This window comes from Tremella mesenterica (assembly GCF_000271645.1).
Source record: "Tremella mesenterica DSM 1558 unplaced genomic scaffold TREMEscaffold_4, whole genome shotgun sequence".
NCBI classification, from domain to species: domain Eukaryota; kingdom Fungi; phylum Basidiomycota; class Tremellomycetes; order Tremellales; family Tremellaceae; genus Tremella; species Tremella mesenterica.
The window spans coordinates 499,593-526,067 of record NW_006711228.1 but is presented as its reverse complement, the minus strand read 5'-3'; the positions used below and the strand labels follow the sequence as shown (position 1 = coordinate 526,067).

Here is a 26,475-nt window from a genome sequence, read left to right as displayed (position 1 = left end):
ATGAGAATGGGAAGACGTTGAAAGACGATCAAAATTTGGCATTTCATGATACATCACCCATGCTACATTACTTCCGATAGATACAAAATCCAGTCAATTCTCGTACCGTCCATCGCGTCGTTCAACTCCCAACACCGAATTCGAAATCAATTCATCATATTCCCGAAGACATCCATCATGAAACAGGTCATCTTCCTCACCATCAAGGAGAGGGACGGGGAAGATCTAGTCGTGGTGTCTTGTTCATTCTTAACATGGATTATTTGTTGATGACGAGGCGATAGCTTGCGAACGACGAAACGACTGACCACCCCCCTCATATCTCCCCCTCTTCCTTCAATTTCTGTCGACAAACAAAACATCGGTCATCTTCCCTAAACCATCTCTCTGCACACGTCTCATGAGCTACATGTCCACATAAAGGTAACAAGACACCTTTCTCATTGGCCCTAAACTGTGCAAGACAAATAGGACATTTAGATACTCTTGCACCTAAAAGAGACAGTTTCAATTTGACCTTGCCTTCTCGGGTAATACGACGAGAATCGACATTGATGAGACCTGGTAAGAGTGTGGAAAGAGCTTCAGGGGTGGCTTCGGGTTTCATTGCGGGTCCAAGGAAGTTTATGATTTGTGAAAAGCCCTAGACCGTTAGCCTGATGCACGTCTTACAGAAAGATATCAAGATCGAACGAGCATACTAACGAAGGGGGGAGAACACTACGAGTAGAAAATGCGCAAATTCAGCTTGACGTCGATGATGACAGCTGTGACGACGTGAGAAGAAGAGAGGTCAAAAGGGAAGAATCAAACACTTGTATATAAACTCACCTCATACTCTCTCCCACTACCTTCCAGTCTCGCTACGAAAACATCCAGATCCGTATACTCCATAGATCCACTTCTAACACCTCTAGCAGGTATGTTCATCTCACTCCTTGATCTAGGTAAACTCGGTGAGAATTCCCCAGTACTTCCCAAGGGATTCTCTGAATTGGTCCTATCACCCAAGGGTCGTCGTCTATCAGGACTCACCGTTTCTTCCGATGATGACGGTTGATCACCTTGTACGACCACTGATCTATTCCAACCTCTAGGTCTTGGTGGGACGGGTGGAGGACGTGGACCTTTCGGACGAGCCAAACTTCTTGTTAACGGATTTGAACTCGTCCACGTGATAGGCAACTTTGGAGTTGAGGGTTTATCCGAAAGAGCAGAAACGGATGATGTACCCGAAATGGCCGAGTGAAGTTGAGGACGTGGTACAAAAGCCGGTGGTGGAGATGGTGCGGGTGGACGAGAGGTACCTGAATGGGAATCTGAAGGTCTGGGAGGTTGAGGAGGAGGTCGACGAGTCGGAAGAGTCGGGGCACCTGCAATGGAAGAGGTTTGTGGGGATGGTGTGGATTTCTGAACGGGACGAGGAGTGATAGGTGAATCAGCGGTGGAGATGATTGATGGTTTTCGAGTCACTGGTACTTCTTCAGAACGATTCGTACGGAGCGGCGGGGGTGGAGGTGGACGACGTTTACCTGCAATCCTAGAGGACACGGATGGTGGTTCCTGCAGATGGGACGATGTAGCTACGCCAGATGGTCGATCGTCCTCGAGAAGGTGTAAGAGGTCAAGAGACGAAGAGGCTAGTCCGACGAGCGAGGGATCATGCACCATCGAAGTCTCCTGTTGCGTATCGGAAAAGTCGATAAGAGGTCCCCGAGTAGATGAGGTTTCGCCATTGACCTCATCGGAAGAATCGAGCGGAGTGTCAGATGGTCGAAAAGGTCCCAAAGGCAAATTTCGACGCTTCATCGCTGCTTCCCTATGAGGAGGTAACGTCGGTTCCCGGACAACGCTTTTGCTCGACTCAGCAGGACGTGGGCGATCGTAGATGAGACGTATGCCCACGACTTGTCCATCGGAAGCAAAGGGTCGGGCAGCTGATGAAGATCGAGCTGACGAAGTGCTGTGAGGTACATCCCGAGATGGCTCAAAGAGCTGAGATGAGCTGTCACTGGTCTGACCAAGATGTGAAAGTGGAAGCTGATTTTGTGTGATATTAGGTGAGACCTCAGAGCCAGCGGTGGAGAAGAGAGGCCGTCGAGGAAGCACAAAACTCGTGGGAGTGATCACCAAGGGTGAGGGCAGGTCGGGGAGACTCAGCTCGGGAGTTGAGATCTGATGTGTGGGTAAGGGTGTGGGTGTGGGTGTGGTAGACGAAGAAGTAAGAGGGATGGACTCGGGCCCATGTGCCCGGACTACATCTTGGGAGTGGGCCTCAGGTGGAGATGAAACGGGTAGCATATCGTCGTTGACGGCGACGGCAGGTGGTTCAGGCGAGTCATTTGCAGGACCTGCTGGGCTGGAAGAAGTACCTGGCGACGCCGATGTCTGCGTCGACGGTCGCTCAAGCTCTTCCCGCTCATCCACCGCCTGTGGCTGGTCCGTTGTCGGGGGCATTGGTGTAGCCTGTCCAGACCTATCTGCCTGAGCAACGGGTAATGGAGGACTGCCATGTTCACCACGGGGCATACTGGCATCTTCCACCGACCTCCGTCTTGCCATCTCCCTGAACACCCTTTCTTCCAAAGTGTACCCCGCCAGGATGTCGGCATTCCATAATTTTCTATCTTCCCTCTCCTCTACTGTCATGGGGACATCATCCAGACTCAACGCAGTGACTGATCCAATCGCTGAGAGATATTCCGACTCCGGTGACGAGGAGCGACTAGAAGCTTGGCTGTCATCAACCTGGGAGACTATCAATTCAGGTGGGCCAGAAGGAAGATTCGGCGAAGTCTCATTGACTAAAGTACTGACGCACCCTTCGTCCTCTTGTGTAGATGTTGTAAGCGGCAGGTTGGGAACTGCTGATGGTGACGCCTCGCGGATGGCTTGTTCGAACGAAGGTGGCGGTGATCGTGGGCGTTCTGCTGTAGTCGGGTCAGGCTGAGCGACCGAGGTCGAAGTAGATGGCTCGGTGATTGGTGGCTCTTCAGGGGAGAAGGTAGGGGGTAACCGATTCGTCGAAGTCGTAGGAAAAGGAAAAGGCGGAGGTGGATCTTCAGCTTCTGGTACATCTGACTTTATCAGCTACTGCAACGTTCGCCCCTGCTTCATAAAAAAAATTACTCACCGTCCCATACATTGAACCTTCTCATACTTGCACCTCTTGCCAATCCTATGGCACGTCCTTCCTCTCTCGAAGTGACAGTCGGTCTCCTCGACAATCCTCCGTCATCCCTGACGATCCTCCTTCTTCTCCTCTGCGCAGGCGCGGAAGCTTGATTGTCATTCTCGACTATTTGTCCCAGTTGTCCCAAAGAAGTATTACTATGATTACCAGACATCACATCTCTGAGATACTCTTCACTTCTTCCTCTGCCTTCGCCCCAACCGATGGGCCTACCTACTCTTTCGGCAGAACGACGACGCTGACAAGTTGGTGGGACTTGCAGTCCAGACGGCTGATTACCAGGCATAATGGCAGGAGGTGAAAGTAATCCGGCAGCATGACGTCTACTTGTACCTTCCAGCGGGCGCAGGACTTGAGTAGAAGGACCTGGAGAAGAGTTCTGACCTGGACGAGTGTAAGTGGAGGGAAGAACGAGAGTTGAGCTAGAAGCTACAGGCGCAGCATATAGCTCTGAGGAAGGACGGGATGTGACGGGAGAAGGAGCAAGAGCCAAGAACGGTTCAGGTATCGGACCATATGATCGACTGGGAGTTGGGGTTTTGGTCTTCTTTTTCTTTCGTGAAGCTCAAAGTCAGTCCTGGAGGCGAGTCGCAAAACGGATTAACTCACTAGCGTTGGTATTCGCCTGCATAGGAAGTGTCAGCACAGAATAACACAATGACAAAAAGAGAGATGAAAGAGTGGAAGAACGGGGTCCGCTTACAGGTATTCGTGATCCATTGGGGTCGCCTGCTCTACCTCGCCAACCTCTGTCCATGACTGGTGCACATCAAAGCGGCGACTTGTGGTTGAGTGACGGTGAGGATGGTGGATATAGTTCGGATGGGTGCATGCAGTCCGTTCGTGCCGTCTTACAAGAATCCTCGAAGAAGTCCAGGTTGATAATCGAGAATAGGAGTACCCTGATTGATCGATGATGAAGTATGGAAGAGGAAGGGTGAGGGTATTGAGGGAAGAGATGGAAAAACGAGACAAACGATGGTGGGTGATACGTCACTTTTTCACAACTGAGACGGGCCCCTCCTGCCCTGCCCCGCCTTGGCCCTTCCGCATCACGGGTATTCACATAACCTCCCCTATGTCTTGACCTTCTCTCTGTTGAAGGATAGCTATATACGAACATCATATGAGGTGACAGCAGTGCTCCTATGCAGCATACATGATGATGCTTCTTTCAACCCAGATGCATTAACAATCCCTCTCGATTCCCGTACTTGCTTCTTGTTCAAACTTCAAGCAGTCGGTTGTCCCAGTTGGCTACCTCTACTTTTGCCCCCCGACCTTCTTTTCAGCAGCAGCCTACGCTAGTCAGCACACGTCAACCGAAAAAAACAGAGCTGCAATCCACTCACAACCTTAGCATTGAGTTCTTCGGCTTGTTTCTTGAGAGCTTCAAGTTCAGCCAATTCTTTCTTCCTGATATACTCATTTTCCGCTGCTTCCTCGCGCTTGCTGTTGTGTCAGCGAATTTCCGAACACTTGTACTACCATTTCCTCCAAATGATCTGAGTTGACGGATGGGTCCGTGACGAAAGTCGTGTTCTTAGCTAGATGAAATTAGAACTGACCGGAAACCAGTGGAAGAAGCGGTAGCTCCTTCTTGCCTACTGTTGGGAGAGTAGTACCGAGTGATCATTGGCTACTGTCAGCAGGATTCCCTTACAGACTCCATATGTCCATTCTTACGCTCCTTGGTCGAAGATGAGTAGTCCGAGGGTTATAAGTTAACTCTTGTCCTCCACCTGTCGGATGGCTCATAGGTAAGAGATGGGATAGACAAAGAAGGGTATGAGATGGTTGAAGTGGAACTCACTACGGTTGTGCGAGAAACGATGAGACGAGCCGGGGTGATAGAGCGGATAACTTGCATGATGGTGGAGTTAGTATACGTAGCTTGAGGGGACGGAACGGTGGAGAAGGTCGGAAGGGAAGTCTCGGCGTTTCTGAAGAAATAGGCCTGCAGCTCAAGGTATCTTGCTCGCCTATCTTATCCGTCTAAGCGCTTCAAGACGAGTTTGTGCAATCCTCCAAATAATAATGATGTCAATTAAGTAACACCAAGTCCCAATTCTTGTTACTTAATTCAAGGTGATCCATGGTCAACCCATGCCCGCTGACTACCGAGTTTGTCATATGTCGGTACCTCCATCTTAGATCTTAGACGAGATCAACTGACACGAAGGCGAGACAAGTTCGATGCCTTCTTCGAAGAACTGTCCAGCTGACGGCCATCGTCCTGTTCCCTTCAACATCACTAATCGACCCCCAAGACCCCAATAGGTGCATCATACACCATGTACGAGTCATCGACCTGATCCACCAGCCTTCGTTTCACCCTCTCATCTCCTCTCGTTGATCTTCCTCTCTTCCTCTCAAACCGATGCGTGTTGCTGCTATCTGTCCTCTGCTTCTCTGCTCTCGACCAAGGTGAAAGGAAGTAACCTCATGTGACTCTTCGGACTTTGGAAAATCGTGCAACTCCATTTTTCTATGCTTCCTTATTCTCCATTCTGACATTACCTCCATCTTCTCTTTTCCTCATTTCCTTTTCTCTCATCTTTCTGATCGTTTGTCACAACCTCTCATCCATTATATTCACATAAACTCGTATTTATTCATTAACCCGTTGAATACTATACTAATTCTTCTGAGTTCTGACAAAGTGGAAAGATGGACACTAACACTCATGATCCCAGCAGAGAAGAAATGAGTGTAAGTCATTTTTCTTGTAGAACAATAATCACTGATCAGATAGATTACACATGATTCAACGATTACGACACACACGGTAATACAATTACCCTCAATTTCAAAATCTACTTAACATTGCTCGGTCGTCATATGAACAGAGCCATGGACATGAACTGATTCATCTCTTCTAGACAATGATAATCAAACTATCGAAACTGCAAAGTATACTCTATCATATCTAGAAGAACAAATTGATCCTCGTTTACGAACCGAAATTCCTCCTCAGGCTTATACTCAACCTCTTCCACCTTCTTCATACTTGCCACTCCCCACTTCCAATCAACAACGTTCTCGTCACTCTCCTACACAATCATATGAAACGCCATATATTGACACCTCATACCAACTTCCACCGAACATATCTCAACTTCAACAGCAACAACCATCACCATCAGCTCAGGCATATGACTTCTATTCCCAAGACAGTTATGGTGAAGATATTCGGCTTCCAAGAATAAATGAGGATTACGATGCTCAGCCTTTGACAACCATAGGGAATCCCAATGATTCTTACATATACCCCACTATGAACACTTTGAACCCCCCTCCACCCCCCGTAGCGCATACCCGAACATCAGTAGCTTGTGTGTCTTGTCGGAAAGGAAAACGACGTTGCGTAAACAAAAATCAGTCCGCCTGTAACAATTGTACCTCGCAAGGACGTGAATGTACTTATCGTCCAGCAACAATGTCGTTTGGGGACCAAGTAACATTATCTGATTTTCCACATAATTTGACATTTGTCAATTTTGTCAATCCCATCTCCACGATTTATTCAGATGATAGAGGTAATTATTTTTCAGTTACACGTCTTTCTCATGGTTCTCGTACACCTATCACTCCGGAGAGTTATGAATCTTATCCGGAACAAATGAATCATCAGGGCATGTCGGGGACGGAGTCAGATTTTGGAGGAGGAGGAGTAAATGATGGAGATTCAAGGATGTTAGGATAGATGTATGAGTGAGAGTGTCAGTTCTAGTTCTTTGTTGATATTGGATGTTGTCAAGTTTGTGAGCACTGAATGATATTCTTATCATTTGTTAGTGGATGTATGAACTACAACGATTGGTATTATGCATCGGATGTTTGTTTATTATACTTATACGAGGTGATATAGTCGTTGGAAATATTGAAGAATTAAATGGCATGGATGATATCACAACAACAGATACAGATAGTATGACAGAAGTGGGAAAAGATAATCAAGGAGCATGAGGGGCCATAGTATCATGTCGTTCAAAAGCCGAAGCATCGGTATAAAACGTTTTAGATCCGAATAATGTTCTAGCGGCAGCTACGAGCTATATCATTAGTTGATTATCCCACAACGTCGTCCATGATACACTATCCCCCATGAGAAGTTTGCTGGACGTCATACGGTTTGATACCCTCTGACGAGGTATTAGGATGGAGAAGGAGCACGGAACTTACCTCTTCCAAAATATTACAAACCTCTGCCAAAGCTTCATTCTCCGCCATAGCGTACAAAGCAGCTAATTCCGCTTGGTTCCTCTCTGAACGAGTCGCCGAATCTTCTCTGGAAAGAAAATCATCTTTCCTTACTTGTCTTATACGTTTCGCATGTTCATCCGCTGCTGCGCTCAATTCGGCTAGAGCTGTACGAGGAGAAGGGAGGAATTGAGGGAGAGCGGTACGGGATCTGAAAGATTGAGAACAAGCCCAGAGGTTGACAAGGATTGCAGATACCTGTTTATCAACATACTTCAACAGACAAGTAACAAATCCGGCCATCATGGCATCAGTGATGCAAAGGAGATGTATCAATAACAACATTGAGGGAAAAGGACTACCAGTGTAAAATGTTGGTATAGGAATGCGAAATTAGTTTGACGGAAAACGATTTGGGGGCTTCCTCTTTCGTTTAGAAGAGATAGGAGGGGGAGGGGGAAAGGGAGGAGGGGGGGGGGGGGGGGGGGGGGGAAAAGAAAACTCCCCCGTCCCCTACGTATGGGTAAAACATCAAGTACGATAGCTTTTCTAGGAACACTAAACCTCAAAAGTCTGACCTCGTAAAAAGCCTCGAGAAGATGTTCAGTCCTATCTACCACCTCGGAATATAACTTTATCGGTCGAGGAAGTAGAGAGGCCTCACGTCTTTGTATCAAAACAAGAGTACGACAAGTATTGATATGTCTTCTTATTCCAATTTCGAGAGAGTCGTATTCTTTACCAGCACCTTGGTAAACTAAAGAAGTACGTAAGTTATCGCTTTAACAATCAGCCTCAAATCATCTCATCTAGGAAATCTCATTCCGTGTATCGAAGGTTTGACGTACCGACTCATAAGTAAATCTGTATGATAAGCACAAGAACAAAATTTAATATTCACATGGTGAAGAGAATGCATGATTAGACTTACAATATTCGATTATCCTATCAAACGTTCCTGATACAGCCATGAAATACCTGACCCGTGCGTGATTAGGCCAAATCAAAGTTCCCACCAGAACAGCCGCCACTATCCCAATAGCAATCTCCACAAATCTAAGCCAAGCCAAATTGATATCACTCTGACCGTTATCCAATCCGAGATACCGAAGGAAGAGTAATGGAGGGAGGGTAATACCCATCACTGTGAACATTGGTGGCCAAATACTAGCCACAATGCCATATGAAATACCCAAAGAACATACCGTACCCAGAACGACGAGACCGTATGGGTTTGTATGTGCGATCTGAGTACATATATAACCGATGAGGGCACCGAGGAAGGTACCGACTAATCGGGAGAATCCAACGAAAAAGATGGCCCCTGTGTGAAGATCAAGAACGTACATGTAAGATATGACCATCCATGCTCCGCGGGAATGAGTGAACCATGATCTTCCTCTGGTAGAGTCGGGAAGGAAGGCAGGAAGGGAGAGTAGGGAGACTCCAAGGGACATCTTGATGGCGAAAAGAACGTGTCGAGAGTGACGGGCCGAATGTAATATGGACGAGAGTACAATTCGGCCTGACAAAGTCAGTTCCCGCCAAGAAAAAACCTCCTAATATAATAATGTTAGCCAAGATCAGTCAAGAGCACACTGACGGCATCAAGCTATCATGAATCTGAAGAAATACAGGAGGACCCACCTCTGATAACTTGACGATAATCCCAAAACATCCTCCAAGAAGCCAAAAAACGCCCTTTCATTCGTCGTGGCGTCGTCATCGACCTGCTCTCAGCCAACGAGGCGTTCGCGAAATCCAATGCTTCCACGTCCTCCACATCTGGTCTTGTGGTCGGATCTTCGACCCCGTCTATATCTTCCACATCGTCATCGACAGTGCTCGATTCTGTCCCGGGTCAAATGAGATCATACTGACAAAAGTGACTTACCATCTGTCTCGCTCCCGTCCTTATTCGGCCAAGGGAAGACCTCTTTCCATCTTATCAGGGTCGTGGGAAGTCTCCACTTTGGCCGAGGTGTAGCACGAGTTGCCAGCTCAGCAGTATTTGCTACCATCTCCCTGACTTCCTTCGCCATATCTATCAAAGCTACCATATAAAATGCCAACCGAGAAATCTGCTGATGTGGATTTTCGTCTGGATGCGTCATACCGTGTGTATCCTGAGCAATGATCCTGACTGTCGATCTACGACCCTGATCATGAACGTGTTCTTCTTGTCCAGTTGTCGGATCGGCCGAACCTTCAAACAGACAAGACAAGGCGATTTGCAGTTCCGACAGACGCAAATCCAGGACTTTAGTTCCTTGACCCGCGCCGTTTGATTGATGTGTGACAGATGATTTCTTCCAACCACATACGTCGTCAAGTTGATCTTGCATATTAGATAAAGCAGCGATGATCGCTTCCGAGAGTTGACGACAAGAGTGATCCACCTTGATTTGGACCTGAGCCCCGACAGCAGCCACAGAGATTGATCGACGGTGATGATGACCATGATGATTATGTGCATGAACCTCGGCTAGTGGTTGAAGAGCTCGACGCAGGTTGGTGGATGATATGGCTCCGTGGATCGTGGGCCTACGGTCTTCGGAGCGTCTAGGAGTATTGTTATCACTATGACGGGCAGTCCTTGATGTTCTTGGCGTACCAGGAACGCTAGAAGGTCGCGAGATATCTTGTTCATATACTTTTCGAAGAGCACTTTGTATTCTCTCACCTGGGACGTGACTGGTGAGTCCGAGAAGAGGATTTCTTTGTAGTCGCTGTAAACTATCTATTATGGGTCCAAGAGCATCGGGACTGACTCTACTTCGAATGATGCCATATCGTAGATGTGCGAGAACCGGTTTGAGAGTGGTGGTGGCATGACGAAGATGACGAGCAAGTTCATCTTGGCTCTGATGGATTGAGGGCGACGGACTCGGCTTCTCATCATTGCCGTTGATAGGGGGCTTGGAATCGTTCCCGGTAAGAGAAGAGAGTGACAGAGGGAGAAGTTGACAGGATATGTCGATGCTTTGGTGCATCAAATCTCTCAGTTCAAGATAAGAGGATTTCCGTCCGCTGGAGAAGATGATAGTCGATACCAACGCAAAGGCCGCGGCAAAGACGGCGATGAGGAACTGATCAGTGAAATCATGACTGGATACCTGATAGGTCAGGGACGGTCGTAGGTATATACAAGAGCTCACAGACGTAGCATTGACCGATGACAAACTGGTAAGTAGAAATATCGGAAAGAACAAGGCTATACGACTTGCAGCCGTGAGCCTTGGAACGAGGCTACGGACGAGGCCACCTTTCAATTAGCTCCAATCGTTCACATACCTTGAACCTAGAATAGAAACCGGAACGGCACAGGATCAATTGAGCTAGGAAAGAACGGTTTCCATGTCAGTTGCCAGTGGTTCGGCGAGGGAAAATGTTGACTCACTTAGGAAAGCAAGCACTGCCAGACCGACACCTAAGATAGCTCTGGACTGAGAAGAACCAGGGCCATGGTGTCTCCCGCAATATGCCGTGATGGCCAACGTCAGACAAGACCAAGCAAGACCGAAGGCAGCGGCGATGATACCAAGGGCTATTACATGAGTATCTCACGGCTTCATTCTTTGAAAAAAGCGACTCACCAGTATCTTCCAATTGGATACCGATCCGTCCGTGCGGGAAGAAAAACAGGAGAAACGACGTATACACCAAGAAGGCATATCTGTCAATCAGCTATGAAAACTATATTAGATTTGGCGCCACTCACTGTCCCCCCAATTTATTCAAAGGTTCAATCGCTATCCACAGGAAGCATAGGAGACCGCCCAGAGCCGGGGGCAGTAGACGGGGAAGAGGTTTTGTCCATCTGTCAAGCCGAGGAGAGCGGAGCATGAGTAACATGTAAAGAGAGATAAGGAAAGAGAAAATTTTGAGCCAGCGCCATGGCAATACGGCTGTTGATTATGGACGGGATTGCACGAGGAATATACACAAGGAAGAGGTGTTCATCAGAGACGGACGTTAGTATGGGAATAGGGTAGAGGATGTTGTTCCAAGGGAGGGGACCATGTCCACCGGAGCCGGAAGGGGGAAAGATCACGTGACCTATTTTTCCTCCTTCGCTTAGCTTGAGTCGGCAACTACTTACCTCTCAGCTATCGCTATTGCACCCGCGCACTTGATCTTTCTCTATACATCATGCCCCATCTCACTTCACTTTTAGCTCAACGTAATGGCCCCTTTCACACCTTCGAGTTCTTCCCTCCACGCACAGAAGCAGGTCTGGTAAACTTACTAGATCGTGTCCGACGTTTAGCTTCGGAACCTCTCCCTGCTCCCTTGGCCGTATCCGTCACATGGGGTGCCGGTGGTGCCACCGCCGACCGGTCCTTGGAACTCTCTGAACAAATCACGAAACTCGGTCTGGAGGTTATACTACATTTAACATGTACCAACATGCCCAAAGAGAAGGTCGACGATGCTCTCTCCGTATGTACACATCCAATCCCTCTAGGGTGAAGGCTGATGGATTTGTAGAAATGTAAAGAAATGGGAATCACCAATATCTTAGCACTTCGAGGTGATCCACCTAGATCAGAAGAATACGCAGTGATTCCTCCCACGGAACCGGACTTGTTTCAACATGCCGATGATTTAGTGAGATATATCCGTGCGGAGCATGGTGATTATTTCTGTATTGGAGTAGCTGGATATCCTACACCTCATCTAGACTCTGAAAGTGTGGAGGATGATTTAAAATGGCTTAAGGTCAAATGTGATGCCGGAGCGGATTTTATTATCACTCAATTGTTTTATGATGTGGAAGGTTTCGAATCGTGGATCAAGGAATGTCGTCGGATTGGTAAGTGAATCAAATGTCACATAAGACAAATGCTGATAGGACAGGCATCAGTGTACCGATAATACCTGGAGTTATGCCGATACAAAATTTCGCTTCTTTCAGAAGACTTGTTAACCTCACACATACACCCGTCCCAGTTTCTATTATGTCAGATCTCGAGCCTATCCGAGTGAGTCTTCTTCACACTCCCTTCCATCACTTTTTCTAAACCCCTCCTTGTGTACTCAACTCTATGAAAAGGATTTGTATGACTGATCTTCTTAGACCGACGATGCAGCTGTCAAGCGATACGGTGCCAAATTAGCCACCCAGATGGTCCGTCGACTTCTCTCCTCATCCCTTGTACCTGGCGTTCACTTCTGCACCCTCAACTTGGAAAAATCAGTTCGGACAATACTTGAAAACCTCGGCTGGTCGGCCGAATCCAACCAACTGAAATCATCCCCTCTCCCAAGACACAACCAATTAATCGATGACGATGATGTCGTTGCAGGAACGAAGCAACCCGCCGCTCCAGGTCTCTCCATCTCTCCAAGCGAAGCCAGTCATCTCGCTCAGTGGGGTCTGAAAAACAAAGCTCTTCCCCCTGCTCCAAAGAAAGGTTTGGGTAATGTGGGCACAACAGGACCGAGCGGGGAAGATAGCTGGGACGAATATCCGAATGGACGTTTTACGGATGTCCGGTCTCCAGCTTATGGGGAGATAGATGGATGGGGATCGGGACTCAAAATCACCCCTGCTCAAGCGTTGAAAGATTGGGGTGTTCCAATCAACTCGGAAGATCTGTCAGATCTTTTTTGCAGATATCTGCGATCTGATCCCACTGCCCCTACTACCCCTTTCTGTGATCTTCCGCTGAGCTCGGAATCAGTCAAGATATTGCCTCATCTGCTAAAGTTGAATTCGGCCGAGATGCAACATTGGACGGTGGGAAGTCAACCGGCTGTGGACGCAGCGGAAAGTGGAGATCCGATCCATGGATGGGGTCCAAGAGGGGGATATGTATTTCAGAAGGCGTTCGTGGAGTTTTTCGTTCCTCTGAGCAAAGTGGACAAGATAGAACAAAGATTGACAAGGAGGACGGATGGGATGATAAGCATGTATGCGGGAAACAAGAGGGTGAGCTCGCATCTTTTTGGAAATCCATTGAATAAGCTGACTTGTGAGGGGGATTTCAAGACAAACACTTTGAAAGACGCTGTCAACGCTGTCACCTGGGGTGTTTTCCCAGGTCAGGAAATTGTACAATCTACAATAATCGAAGAAACGTCTTTCCTCGCTTGGAAGGTGAGTTCTTGTTTCTACCATCCCCTCTGTGACCACTCCGCCAAATTTTCAAGGCAGTCGATCTAAGTTTGACGAGATAAGTGAGCTTTGAGCTGATAGGTAAGGAAGAAGCATTCGATATCTGGACCGAATGGTCTCGTCTCTATCCACGCCTGTCTCCCGCTCGGAAACACCTCGAACACATTGCCGACGAATGGTGGTTGGTTAGTTTGATTCATCACGATTATAAAGATCCCGAAGCTCTTTGGCGATTCCTTCTTGACCCTCCTAGTCCGCAATGATCATCCAACGCTTTTTGATCATCTTCATCCTGTCCACATCTCCGTAAATCTCCCTTGTTTCTGTTATAGATTCATCTTCGATAAGCTCATTTGGGCATTTGATGTGAAGATCAGTCAGACATTTCGGTTCACTTGCATAGTTACCAAATAAATAAAATGCATGGGTACAAATGACTCGTCGACATCAATCACTATCATTTCCCTCCATTTCTGCATCAGCAGCAGCTTGATCTCTTTCATGTTCCGCAGCATTGATAGAAGCTACTAAATCCACTCCTCTATCATTGGAATCTTTCTTCATTGATTGTAATCGACTTCCTTAACATCAGCCTTCATCCTGGACAAAATCCACCAAATACTCCCAATGTGAATCGTCCTGCCAATAGTGTCGAAAACGCCAAAACCTTCGAAAGAATGGAAAATCTATTTTGACACAGACTAAAGAATGGGAGTTTGTGTACCATACAGTGGAGACAGATGGGGAATCAATCTCACGAAATATAACAGATATAGCTTCATTCGTTTTCCTTTCCAATTTCATCATCCTATTATTTAAATCCCTTTTCAAATCCCAATTCACCCTTTTAGGTTGTATATTGAATAAATCCAATTCTTCAGCTCTTTTCAATTCATCTTCTTTGATGATTTCCTCTGCTAATCCTTCCACTGCTTTTTCTACCGTATCTTCACCGTTATCTCGGTCACGTTGACGTACTTGTCTCGTTTCTGGATCAAAATTACGTTGTTTGAATGTGAAATGAGATCTGAGATTAGTTATTTAGTTTTCACTGGTCACTGGTCTATCACAACCGAGATATATAAAATCACTTATGAGAACTGGAATGGGGACAGATTCGATCAGACTTGGATAAAATGGATGATTGTAAGATTGTAAGATTGAAGGATTGAGAGATTAGAGGATTGAAGGGATGATAGGGGATATGAGAGAGGAAAGGGAAGGGAAAAAAAGGAAAACTCACGGTCCACCATTTTTCTCTCCATGTTCATGAGCATCTTTTCTCTTTCTCAAAGCTATGAGTCTTTCTTTCCTCGCCGCTGCCGTCGCAGCTAGGTCTGTTTCCATCGTGATGGTTCACTTGAAGAGAGTGAGTTGACCAAAAGACATGTTCTGGTTGTAGGCCGTGAAGCGGGATCAATTTCTTCGAAAGTGGCGGACAATTTGTGGAAAGTCCGTAACTTACTTAGATACATATATCTTGAAATCGAGTAACTTCGCATTTTACTTCTGGTCCATAACAATTTATACGCAAGAGGTCTAGTCATGTCAGTTCTTGAAGCCACCGAAGGTATCGACAAACCCACAGCAGGTCCGTCAAAGCCGAGAAAACGGTTCGTGGGAAGCACGAAACCTTCCAACCGACCTAGGAGGGTAGCCAACCTCGTCCCGGATGATATACTCCATGATCCTGTTCTGAACGCTGCTATTGAAGGTGGGTCATATCCTTCATCTCTCTCTATTCTCTATGTTTCTCATCCATTAATGTAGGTAAGCTACATGCACACCTGATTATGCCAAAACTTTTATACCTCGGGAACATCGGGATGAAACAGATTGAAGGGATGGACCAAGTTCTGATCCAGACGTCAGGGCATTTGTTAGCATTCACTAATTTAGTAGAATTACCAAAGAACTATAACTTTGAAATCCATAAAACTATCCATCTTATTCGTCGAGATGGAGTCAAAATTGTCGCTCTTCAAATGCCAGAAGGTTTGATGATGTATGGTTGTCTCATAGCGGATATAGTTGAACAGTGAGTGATTGATTCCCTTTCAGCTCATTCAATTTGTCTTCCGATCCATCTTGAATGTATCACATACTTATTCCCACTCGTTTATATGATTATGGACTGATGATCTGATAAACAGGTTCACAGGTGCAATTCCTTTGTTACTCGCCGATGTGACATATGGAGCCTGTTGTAAGCTGTTGTTCTCTCCTAGAGTATAAGCTGATCATCAGGTATAGATGATTTTACTGCCAAGGAATTAGGAGCAGAGATGATTGTACATTATGGTCATTCTTGTCTTAGTGAGTGTACCATACTACTGTCTCTTCTACTACTACATATCAAGTATGGGTAAATGTGCCGTCAATCTAGATTTTAGAGGGTTTGAGGAGATTGGACTAGGCTGATGGATAGTACCCGTCAATCAAACATCTTTGAAAACACTTTATGTCTTTGTTGAAATCGCTATTGATACCGAACACCTCGCCCTTTCCGTTCGAAGAAATTTCCCCTCATCACGTTCCGCCTTCCATGAACATGTCTTAGGTGCTGAAGAGACCACTTCAGGTAGTCGAATACATATCTCCATCGAGCCTCCCGACTTACCCCCAAGCCGAACCATCACTTCTTCTCTTACTCCTGCGACGGAATCGACTTCCCCTTCTCTCAACTCTAACTCATCACCTGTTAACCCACTCTCTTCCTCTCAACTTTCCAACCAAGTCACTCATTCTCAACATACTTCGAAGATGGAGAAAGAAGATGATATTCCCACTCATCTGGCATTAGTCTCTACTATTCAATTCGTAGCCGCCGTTCAATATCTTCGTACAAATCTCGAAAGTCCGCTTCCTCCAATCGAATCCCTCTCTTTGTCAGACGAAAACGACGCCATCATGCATGTGCCCCCACGAGATAGAGGTGTTTGGAGAGGTCAATATAAAATCACCGTACCTCAGGTCAAACCTCTTAGTCCAGGTGAAGTCTTAGGTTGTACAGCTCCTAAACTATCCGATGTCGATGCTCTCATGTGAGCTTTCATTCATCATGTCCATGGGAAGCTCAGCTGATAACAAGATACGTAGGCGATGGAAGATTTCATTTGGAAAGTATAATGATTGCCAATCCTACCGTCCCCGCCTTCCGATACGATCCTTACTCTAAGAAATTCACTCGGGAGACTTATGAACATGGTGAGATGCGTTCGGTCAGAGGGGATGCAGTACAAGCTGCTAAGCGTGGCTTGGACCGAGGAGGGCCAGGAAGTTGGGCAATCGTTTTAGGTACTTTGGGTAGACAAGGTAGTCTTAGTGTTTTAAAAGTTAGTCCTCTCCCACCCCCATCCCCTCCACCTCATTTCCCTCCTTGAGGAATCTCTGCTTTCAGACCTGGAGGTACCGAATGAGGAAGTAGCTGATAGTGTAGACGATACAAAATTCTATGCCTGAAGGTTCAATACCACCTTTTATGCTCCTCTTATCAGAATTATCTCCACAGAAACTAGCCTTGCTATCAGAGGAAGAAATCACAACATTTGTTCAAACTTCTTGTCCGAGATTATCGATCGATTGGGGATATGCTTTCTCAAGACCTTTGCTCAGTCCCTACGAAGCGAGCGTAGCTTTGGGACGTATAAGGGGATGGGGTGGATTGAAGTGGGATGATGAAAAGAGAGAAGAGGGTAAAGGGGATTATCCGATGGATTATTACTCGGTAAGACTACTGTCATACAACCAAACCCGCAAGTATGAGCTGACATTCAGGATACTTCACTTGGACCTTGGACGCCGAGGTATCAACCTCCAAAAGTTGCGAAGATTATAGATGCTACAGCATGTTACATTCAGTCCTCGTAGTGCAAAGCTACAGCGTTATGCATCCAATACTCGTAGTGCAAAGCACTTTAATAAGATCAACGCAGTCAAGAAGATGGGATTAAGAGATCAAGAATGACAACTACCCAGTAATGATCAAAACCTCCTTTTCATGGTAAAGTGATGAAATCATTTAATCTATCCAATCAGCTTGAACTTTTTTCCTTCACCTATAATCACAAGGTCTGCCAATGATATAACACACACACTCACTTGTGTACAAAAGGTTCCATAACACTTACCACCCTCTCAACTTCATCACCAAAATCATCCGCTAAAACTTGTTCATCCGTAAATCTACATCGATCAGCATACACCTACCTCTATCGATGAAACTAATACGCGTGTTACTTACTTATGTACAACAGCCACACTTCTCAATTTCAACAAATCAATATCTTTATGATCTTTTTCATAACCTTTCGGTTTTACCTTTAACATATCTTCATGTCCAAAAACATTCCTCCTTTCTCCATCTTTACCAACTTTAGGTTCACCAAAGAATTTCACAAAAGTAGGATCACCAATTACATTCCTGAATTCTTCTGAACGTCTTTCAACATTTGATCGAAATGTCATTATTTCATTCTTGTCAGGACACCAGATACCAGCCGCTAAGATGGATCGATCGTTAGGTGATATTGAAAGATGATATTTTGCCCAAACTCCTTTTCTACCACCACGGGAAGTGGTGAGTGAGAAAGATTTCTTGTAAGGTGTTTTATCGGATGAAAATCTGACATCTCTATATATTCGGTGCTGATGATTAATCAACCTTCATTTTTTTTGTATAGTAACAATATCCACTTTGTAGCTTGGCGATGATTTCACCATATTACTTTTCCATAATGGGGCGAAGGCCAGCAGAAAGGTCTGGATGGATCGGGGAAAGCTGGGAGGGAAGTTAGGTACAAGGAAGGAAACAGACGAATAGGAAGAATTGTGGGGAAATTCTCATAATGATGGACCGGGGGACTTGTGAGAGACTTTGAGTTTTAAGAAAGAAAAACATACGATGATATCTTTCGGTGGTAAGATAGGAACTTCACCGTCGGCATTCTGAAACTTTCCCTGTATCTTTCCGACAAAAGCTTGCCATTCCTATGCATCAACGGGTGTTATCATTCCAAAAGTCCCTCATTCGTCTCAAATGAGTATAACGAGGGAAGGAGAAGTGGCATTCATATTCTATACATACCTTTTCAGCTTGTCGGAAACTAGGTTCATGGGCTCGGAACCACTCTCTATCATTTCTTTCTGGTATTTGCAGATTCTTGAGGAAATTTAAAGTGTTTGTTGATATTCTTCCTGGCGGTACTGTATTTTCAGCATCTATCAAAGAGAACCTGATCTTCTATTACAACCCCAGTCCTATCTCCATTACCCTTTTTTCCTTTTCAGCATCCTTCACTTGAGCCTGGAAAAGCTTAGAGAGGATGAATGAGGACATAACTCACCTTGACCGGTAGTAGGAGCCGAGTAAATCCTTCCTGCAATTTCTTGACCTTCTTCCAAATCCACATCGTACTCATCATCATCTTCATCTTCATATCCCTCAATCCCTACTTTTCCCTTCCCCGGCTTTCCTCCTTCTTCATCCCCGTTCATCTTGCCCGACTGCTTTTGTGCAGATCCATTACTTTTCCCTTTCTTCACACCACTCCCACTAGTAAGAACGAATTTTCTCTTTCTCGTAGGAGTTTCATCGAGATATTCACTATCTACACTCTCCGCTTCGCTCTCTTCAACGACGGAATCTTCTTGACTATCCGGCTCGAAATCGTCTCCTTCTTCAGAAGATGTGTCATCTTCCGTCTCCGTCATTCCCGTAGCTGAATCAAGTTCCGCAGATGGTTTCTGAGACTTTTTAGATGATTTCATTCTACTGGACCTGGAGGCGGATATCGGTTTTGTCAATGTCGATTTGGCCGGAGATGGACGCGCCTTGGTCTTGGGAGTGACCTTATTCGGGGTGGGTCGGGATCTGGTGGATTTGATAGAACGTGGAGATGACTTGATAGATTTCGAATTGGATGATTGTCTTGTTCGTGTCATTTTGAACTTGCTGATACTGTGTGTGTGTAGTACCTGTGTGCGGTATGAAGAGGTGATAGGTATTCGAATGGAATTGTCAGCAGGTGAAAGATGGGGTCGCGATCGGGAAAGAAAGGACCTGCAGGCACGGACGACGACCAAAGTCACGTGATCTCTTTAAGCGAGCTTCCCTCTCGCTGTACGCTGTAGCGCTGCTCGATGTTTGAATTCCTCTACATAACTTACTCGCTGCTCACCAACAAGACCCACCAGTCATTTAGAGATCTACGTGGACCGCATGGACCGGCGTATGAGACGTACGAGCTGATTCCTCTAGGATCTAGGAGATAGACATCATGTCTGTAGCGGCAAGAAAGAAGGTGAGTCAGAAAAATACCTAAGGATACAGCTGATCGCAGGTGTTGCTCATGGGAAAGTCGGGTGAGAAATCAGGTACAGTAAAAATAAGGAAAGCTCACCATTGTAGGAAGTGGTAAAACTTCTATGCGATCGGTCATCTTCTCCAATTACAGCGCAAAGGATACAAAACGTTTAGGAGCGACAATAGATGTGGAACAGTCAGCAGTGAGATTTCTTGGGTCTTTGGTCCTCGTGAGTTTGTTTCCTTAGCTGCTACCCCTCAATATCTTACCCCTCAATATCTTTGTCTGATGCAGGAATCGTGCTCGCTTTCTTAAAAAGTGCCAGTCAGATATTATTGGTCAACCTGCCAAGCAGTCTGAACGAAGGGAAGCTCAGATATGAGAAATGACAGTCGGTTATGAGTCAATCGCTAAGATTAGAACCTGTGGGATTGTGGAGGTCAAAACGCCTTCGTCGACAATTACCTCGCCGCTCAGAAAGATACAATCTTTTCCAATGTCGCAGTTCTCATCTATGTATTCGACATCACCTCCACTGAATGGGAAACGGATATGAGATATTTCGAAGGTATCATTTCTGCCCTTAGAGAATATTCACCCGACGCGGGGGTATGGGTGTTGATTAATAAAATGGATTTGGCGGATAAGGAAGATCCAAAGAGAAAGAAATATGATGAGAGACGTGGTGATGTTGTGAGTGTGGATGAGAGGGTGAAAGGTAAAGCTAGAGGGATGTTGAGGTGTTTTCCTACTAGTATATGGGATGAGTCATTATATAAAGTGAGTCAGTAGTGTTATTCTTTGGCATTCCCTCTTTTTCTTTCCCTTTCTCTCTCCTTGCATTCATTTCTCCCACATCGGTAGATTAGTCTGAGAGGATATTTATAGCGATACACAGGAAGAATGATGATACTAAACTTTAGGCCTGGTCATCCGTCATTCATACACTTATCCCCAATATAGGCCTCATCACCTCACATCTCACCTTCATGCGTGATCTTTGTCTCGCTGCCGAGGCGGTGATGTTCGAAGCTGAGACTTTTTTGGTCATTGCTAAGTCCGGATCTCCATTGGACTCTGATCCTTCACAAATGGATGATAATGAAGTGAAGAGCGGGGCAAAAGCTTTGGATCCTCAAAGGTTCGAGAAGATTTCAGAGATTATCAAAGGGTTTAGAAAAACGTGCCAGTGAGTTTCTTTAGGCATCTCCTGTCACATCACCTTGATTTTTCACCTGACTCTGACCTTTGATTTGCCGACCGTACCTGTGACATCATTCCCAGCCAGATCTAAGTATCTCAGTTACTGCCCTCCATTATCAGAAGCCTTGTCCTATTTGATACAATCCATCCACAGTTCCGTCAAAAGTCTCCGCTCGTCTGATCATCATATCTTAAATCTCGCCCGAGTTTGTGTGAAGATTGGCGTGCGATTCATTCGGAATGTGATCCTGTCATAGCTAATGCTTTCAGACGGATAGGAGAAACCTTCTCATCATTTGAGAGTAAATTCGATGACTGCACAGTCGTACTCGAACCCTTGACCAGGAATACTTTCATCCTCATCGTTTCTGTCGACCCTCGCATAGGTGCGTCTTACCTCCTTTCCTTCATCTTCCGACACAAAATTCACCATATCATCAGCCTCGTTCATCTCTACTGATACGAGCACGAGCGGGCTGAAGCATCAACCTGAGGCTCACACGCAGAATCCGCCATGCTTACTTATAACATCTACCATGCTCAAGTCCACTTTGCAGATTTCTCCAATCGTGATGGTGTCAAACGAAAGTGTTCGTGAGTTTTTCCCAAATATATACAATTTTAGAGTGCTCATGGACAGCTTATGTAGAGCCAATACAGAAGCTCCATACGAAGTCGAAGGGGATGAGGATCCAAATGTGAGAGCGTGGGATGATGTGGGGATGTAATGATTGGGCGCTTCTACACGACTAGAGAAACAAACATCTGATCCATCATGATATATTTTTGATGTATGCATAGCAATACCCCCGCCAAGATACATTACCGACAATGATAAAACAAGTAAAAGCATTATGACAAATAGGTAAGTACGACTCAAGCAGGACCTCAAGATTCAATTGAAAGCATTATCCAACAAAGATCTAAATTCTTCACCATCGACACCTGGTAGATCGTCCATATCGATACCTGCTAGATAATCTCCCTCCATCTCGACCGGTTGTATTTGTTCCTCTGGTATATGAACTCCAGGTGGTCCGGGAAGTAGAACGATCTCCGGATCTTCTTCCACCGTGGCACCTTGTCCATCGGTAGGAACTTGAGGTATTTCTGTTTGTTGATTAGAAATTTCACTATCGAAAAGACCCATTAGTGCGGAAATGTCCATTTGTGTTCCATGCCCATCATTCGCACCAGATTGTGGAATTGAAAGATCTATTGAATGTTGTTGTTGATCCGCTTGAGGATCACCAGTAGGTAAAGCAGATATCAAAGGATCTATCATTCCTTCATCTCCTCTGCTATCCAACAAAGCTAGTAGATCGTTCGTCTGATTTACTACCCCTTCTTGTTGTTCTCCATTTCCACCAATATTTGAAATCATATCAACAGATACCACGTCTGTCGGTTCCGCTGGTATATCACCAAAAGCTCCGCCATTCATGAAAGCGCTCAACTCGCTCAGAGCTATATTTGATAAATCTATTGGAGGATCATTATCGGATCCAATGTATAGTTGTCCATCAGAAAAATCGATAGTGTCTGTATCGAGAGGATAAGAAGAGGGTTGTGAGAGTATATCTAGAGTCGAAGAAGTAAGATCTAGAGTATGTTGAGGTTGAGAAACAGGAAGAAGTTGTGAAGTTGGTGCCGGGAGTGGTGGGGTCTGAGGTTTGGTTGGATCGAATGCATTGGATGCTACTTGAGATAAAGGAACAGGAGAAGCGGCGTTGATAGTTGTTGTACCTGTTCTAAGAAGGGATAAAGATGGACCAGTAAGCGGGATAGGGGCAAGTTTAGATAATGAAGATTGATTATTTCCAGACTGTATTCATCAATATATTTCCTCTAATATCTCTTTGAATCCTCAATACTTCATCCAGTATTCGATACGGAAGAAAATATGACATGTGTAAATGTTGGAGGGTGACTGAGGACGAACCATATATGACTCTACATGTCTTCTAAGAGATTCATAAGTTGACCAAGACGATCTCAACCGTTTCACAAGATGAACAGGTATATTCTCCGAATTTACTCCTCTGTTCATCAGTACAATCCTTACCCTCTATATCGAACGTACATTCGAAGACAAGAAGTTCTGTACCGCATAATCAACGTAGTGGCCATTATTGTTTTCTGATCCATCAGTCCGAATTTTTCCATCACTTAGACTCAACTCACCTGATAAGCACGTTCCATCTCTTCTATCTTACCTAACAACCATTTTGCCCCTTCATTCATCTGTTTCCCATCTTCCTTCAAATCGGTACGAGCTCGTTTGGTAGCTCTTGCCTCTGCAGGATCTGGACCGGCTGAAATTTGGTGCGATTTCTTGGGTAAGGGAGATGATTTAGGGGGAGGTACAGGTACATGAATAGACATGAGACAAAGTAGGAATAGGACAAGAAGAGTTATCGAATGCTAGTTACCTTGATGACATTGACGGTGAACAGTACGAAGGCATCGGTTTGGGAAGAGTGAGGATAGTGTTGACGAAAGTGGCACTTTACCGTTTGTGGCGTTTCGAGTAAAATGCGCGGACCGACCTCCTAGGGTCAGTATGAGTTGAGGCAAGAGGGCAATTCTGAAGGCATGATGTATGCAGTTTGACTATAGATGAACACCGTTCAAAGCAAAAAACATACAGGACATGGCATCTCAATGCCTCAAAACAGGCGGGTGAACCGACAGAAAGGGGGATGGGTGTCAAATGTGACACAGTACTCACTCTACTCATACAGTAAGGGCACATCACAAGAACATTCAGGTCAGAGATGTCTCTTGAGTCATGCATCACATGGAATCCAGTGTTCTATGCTCTCTCTCTCTCTCTCTGCCAAGGTTCTGACATAAGGTTCAGGTTGCAGTTCAAACATCTGCTCCCATATCCCGCACTTCGTCCAAGATCTTATCGACAATCTCAGATCCTGTTTTGTATCCCGGCTGTAATCCCACACTCGTTCTCACTAGACCGGCCATGCGAATGGTAGACTTGAAAGGACGCTCGTCCAAAGTACTTAAAACTTCAACTTCTTTCTCCCCAGGCATCACAGGCCAGAAGTCTACCTCAACTCCACCACTATCAACAAGTTCGGTCAATGTTTGTAGATTAACTAGTCTACCATCATTAGTTGATTGGACGGTAAGTGTTGTCCTCTTCAAAGTCCCTTCGGGAATGGTTTCTCCCCAGATTCGAAGGCTAGCTCCACCCGGTAAGCGGACCACACCTCTTGAATACCCAGAAGGTAGGGAGTAATTTCTCATGGTAGGTTCAGCTTCGGTACCGAGACGTAGACGAACTTCGAATTTACCAACAAATTCGGAATGCTTTGAGCCTACATAGGTTGGATCATAGGAGGCCGACCAGAGTTGGGATGCAACTTCCGCTTGGAGGACTCCGTCCTCTGGAGTTGGCTTAAAGAAGATGTGGTCTGTTGTTAAAACTGGTGTATGACCAGATCTTTGAGCAATCGCATCTCCTGCTACTAGCGAAGCGAGGAGGTATTTCGGTGGAAGATAGAGAGTACCGATGTTCCAGTCGTCCGTCAGAGAGAGTGTCGGTATTCGAGGATGTGAAGGAAGGGCGGAACCGCTCGAGCCTGGAATTCAGCTACTGACACATGAGGGTACATAAGAGTATAGCTCACCTGAGCCGCTCGTTCCGCCCTGTGACCTTCGTTTCCCCGTCAACTGCGTTCGTTTTTTGGAAGAAGGAGAACTGCTGAACATTGAAACCTGTTTGTAGCGTCTGCAAGATGGATAAATCTGATGGGAAGATTGTTTTGTCCGCTTTTCTTATATACCTGATACATTGTTGACCGGTAAAAGGTTGGAAATTAACCACTAAGCGAATATCGTGTGATAAGAAGAATTACCCCAGCGGCCCAGGCGGGGAATTTTATCTGGAGGGTGTATCATTAAGCGACATCATCCCGGTGTGCGTGACACAGTTGGCGTGAGAAAGGAATCTTGTCGCTTACGAAATGACCCATCCCCCCGCCCGATGGATCTTCCATGATATCTCCGAGTCACCCCAAATTCGATGGTCCTTTGTTCTCGAAGCCAAGTACATCGCGAATGACAAGGGGATCGACACATTGTGGTCATGGCCGAGTCGACAACATCAGACACTACATGTCAGTGACTATTTTTCTTCCGTTCGCACCTCCCATGATCTGCGTTTCACTTAGAATTGACGTCATTCGTATGTCGAGGCCAACGATCAGGAATGAGGCAGGACAGCTTCAACGTTACTGGGGGAGATGGAAGGTCAAGGGATCCGGCGAGGGAAGACGTAGATGGTTCACGGTGATGATGTCGAAAGGGGAATTTCATTGCGCGAGCTGAAGAAACGAAGGCCTCAGGCGGCAGGAAGTGGGTCAGAAAGGAAGGTGGTAGTCACGAATTCATTGAACTTATGTATGTAGTCACTAATCACCTAATGGGAGGCTGAGTGTAGTAATCTACGAGCTTCCTCCAGAGATATGGGAATCCTCCAATTGAGCTTCAACATCAGTAGCACTGGTTGCGTAACCACTTATCAGATTCACTGTTACCTCCAACACGCCAGACATATTCAACAGCTTCTTATGAGGACGCTGGTCAAGTCCACTCAATACCTCTTCTTCCGTCTCATCTGGTCGAAGCGGCCAGAATTCTACCTCAACCCCTTCAGGACCAAAAAGCTCCGCCAACGTATTTCTGGCATGAAGGTCTCCTTCATCTCTGCGACCCATGCTGAAGAGGGTACTTTTGAGAGTAGCGTCATCCTCGTACTCTGCCCAATCTCTGATGGTATCTCCATAGGGCAGTTCAACTACACCCCAAGTATATCCACTAGGAAGAACATGGGATGTGTACGTGCCGTGTTGAACGTCGCCGATACGCAAAGCCAGATCGAACTGACTGCCGAGATTCGAATGTGGGATACCTCCATAGCGACGATTGTAGGACACAGACGTGGGAATAGAAGAGATGCAGGCTTCGAGTATGCTGGTGTCTTCCGCGGGTCGGAGGAAGATATGAGCCGCTTCCAACACAGATGATTGTCCGGAATTTCCATCTGCCTCAAGAAGTGTACTGAGGAGGTAATTAGGGGGAAGATAAAGGATACCTGGTTGCTGATTGGAGTGGTTTAAGGCCAAAGTTGGTACTTGGGGATTTGGAGGGAGTCTCCGGACTCTTGATATCCCTGTCCGTTAGCACGTCAGACTAACTCTTCCCGTGAATACTGACCGGAGTTTGTCTGTGTCGTGCCACTCATCAGAAGCGATTAACAGTTCAATTGGGCCCAAAGACGAGCGTGTGATTGGTACTTCGATCGAAGTTGGGGCGGACGGGGCGATAGCGTCATATTTATTGAAGAATGCCCAATCCTGTGACCTTCGGGGGTCGTTCAAGCCACGCATTAAGCGAAATGTGGACCGATAACGCGACGAAACACAAAG

At 45.9% G+C, this 26,475-nt stretch overlaps 10 protein-coding genes across 10 annotated transcripts; 4 read left to right on the top strand and 6 right to left on the bottom strand.

Moving 5' to 3' along the window:
• Positions 1–29: 29 nt before the first annotated feature.
• Positions 30–5,063, bottom strand: TREMEDRAFT_73637 (uncharacterized protein; the record flags this gene model as incomplete). The annotated part of the gene is made up of 7 exons (XM_007004274.1): positions 30–643; positions 832–3,077; positions 3,134–3,757; positions 3,803–3,818; positions 4,546–4,645; positions 4,762–4,832; positions 5,007–5,063. 7 exons carry the CDS (start codon positions 5,061–5,063, stop codon positions 317–319), a joined length of 3,441 nt encoding a protein of 1,146 aa, XP_007004336.1. The 3' UTR covers positions 30–316.
• A 1,407-nt stretch (positions 5,064–6,470) lies between these two features.
• TREMEDRAFT_61630 (uncharacterized protein) lies at positions 6,471–6,899 on the top strand (the record flags this gene model as incomplete). The annotated part of the gene is made up of 2 exons (XM_007004063.1): positions 6,471–6,528; positions 6,628–6,899. 2 exons carry the CDS (start codon positions 6,471–6,473, stop codon positions 6,897–6,899), a joined length of 330 nt encoding a protein of 109 aa, XP_007004125.1.
• A 100-nt stretch (positions 6,900–6,999) lies between these two features.
• TREMEDRAFT_73636 (uncharacterized protein) lies at positions 7,000–11,375 on the bottom strand. Its single transcript, XM_007004273.1, has 11 exons — positions 11,118–11,375; positions 10,993–11,072; positions 10,797–10,943; positions 10,555–10,661; positions 9,291–10,512; positions 9,044–9,247; positions 8,328–8,921; positions 8,245–8,260; positions 7,903–8,176; positions 7,379–7,654; positions 7,000–7,248 (listed from the first exon to the last, which is right to left on the bottom strand). The coding sequence occupies exons 1-11, from the start codon at positions 11,249–11,251 to the stop codon at positions 7,150–7,152; spliced, it is 3,153 nt and encodes a 1,050-aa protein (XP_007004335.1). The 5' UTR covers positions 11,252–11,375; the 3' UTR covers positions 7,000–7,149.
• Positions 11,376–11,545: 170 nt separating this feature from the next.
• On the top strand, positions 11,546–13,961 carry TREMEDRAFT_38541 (uncharacterized protein; the record flags this gene model as incomplete). The annotated part of the gene is made up of 7 exons (XM_007003870.1): positions 11,546–11,839; positions 11,888–12,212; positions 12,257–12,381; positions 12,477–12,813; positions 12,853–13,331; positions 13,380–13,499; positions 13,604–13,961. The coding sequence occupies 7 exons, from the start codon at positions 11,549–11,551 to the stop codon at positions 13,778–13,780; spliced, it is 1,854 nt and encodes a 617-aa protein (XP_007003932.1). The 3' UTR covers positions 13,781–13,961.
• TREMEDRAFT_43512 (uncharacterized protein) lies at positions 13,925–14,864 on the bottom strand (the record flags this gene model as incomplete). Its single annotated transcript, XM_007003913.1, has 3 exons — positions 13,925–14,098; positions 14,276–14,544; positions 14,761–14,864. The coding sequence occupies 3 exons, from the start codon at positions 14,862–14,864 to the stop codon at positions 13,965–13,967; spliced, it is 507 nt and encodes a 168-aa protein (XP_007003975.1). The 3' UTR covers positions 13,925–13,964.
• A 198-nt stretch (positions 14,865–15,062) lies between these two features.
• Positions 15,063–17,387, top strand: TREMEDRAFT_29921 (uncharacterized protein; the record flags this gene model as incomplete). Its single annotated transcript, XM_007003812.1, has 9 exons — positions 15,063–15,231; positions 15,420–15,555; positions 15,671–15,723; positions 15,765–15,833; positions 15,946–16,217; positions 16,287–16,561; positions 16,609–16,852; positions 16,957–17,244; positions 17,295–17,387. The coding sequence occupies 9 exons, from the start codon at positions 15,063–15,065 to the stop codon at positions 17,385–17,387; spliced, it is 1,599 nt and encodes a 532-aa protein (XP_007003874.1).
• Positions 17,388–17,614: 227 nt separating this feature from the next.
• TREMEDRAFT_29389 (uncharacterized protein) lies at positions 17,615–19,013 on the bottom strand (the record flags this gene model as incomplete). Its single annotated transcript, XM_007003759.1, has 5 exons — positions 17,615–17,702; positions 17,761–18,164; positions 18,420–18,506; positions 18,604–18,722; positions 18,863–19,013. The coding sequence occupies 5 exons, from the start codon at positions 19,011–19,013 to the stop codon at positions 17,615–17,617; spliced, it is 849 nt and encodes a 282-aa protein (XP_007003821.1).
• A 782-nt stretch (positions 19,014–19,795) lies between these two features.
• On the top strand, positions 19,796–21,753 carry TREMEDRAFT_61624 (uncharacterized protein; the record flags this gene model as incomplete). The annotated part of the gene is made up of 8 exons (XM_007004062.1): positions 19,796–19,819; positions 19,859–19,880; positions 19,927–20,051; positions 20,243–20,602; positions 20,746–21,011; positions 21,296–21,411; positions 21,532–21,619; positions 21,666–21,753. The coding sequence occupies 8 exons, from the start codon at positions 19,796–19,798 to the stop codon at positions 21,751–21,753; spliced, it is 1,089 nt and encodes a 362-aa protein (XP_007004124.1).
• Positions 21,754–21,920: 167 nt separating this feature from the next.
• TREMEDRAFT_61623 (uncharacterized protein) lies at positions 21,921–24,757 on the bottom strand (the record flags this gene model as incomplete). Its single annotated transcript, XM_007004061.1, has 7 exons — positions 21,921–22,850; positions 22,968–23,067; positions 23,109–23,164; positions 23,210–23,340; positions 23,575–23,638; positions 23,924–24,627; positions 24,676–24,757. 7 exons carry the CDS (start codon positions 24,755–24,757, stop codon positions 21,921–21,923), a joined length of 2,067 nt encoding a protein of 688 aa, XP_007004123.1.
• A 734-nt stretch (positions 24,758–25,491) lies between these two features.
• TREMEDRAFT_61622 (uncharacterized protein) lies at positions 25,492–26,291 on the bottom strand (the record flags this gene model as incomplete). Its single annotated transcript, XM_007004060.1, has 2 exons — positions 25,492–26,219; positions 26,264–26,291. The coding sequence occupies 2 exons, from the start codon at positions 26,289–26,291 to the stop codon at positions 25,492–25,494; spliced, it is 756 nt and encodes a 251-aa protein (XP_007004122.1).
• Positions 26,292–26,475: the final 184 nt, after the last annotated feature.

Bases quoted from the DNA above. Each gene is read 5' to 3' on its own strand.
- TREMEDRAFT_73636 (XM_007004273.1), bottom strand. From the start codon at position 11,251: ATGTTACTCATGCTCCGCTCTCCTCGGCTTGACAGATGGACAAAACCT. The intron at 10,513-10,554 runs GTGAGCTCTTGT...CTGACCTATCAG, and splicing joins CATCGGTCAATGCTACGTCT to GTATCCAGTCATGATTTCAC. The intron at 9,248-9,290 runs GTAAGTCACTTT...GACCCGGGACAG, and splicing joins GGACGGGAGCGAGACAGATG to AATCGAGCACTGTCGATGAC.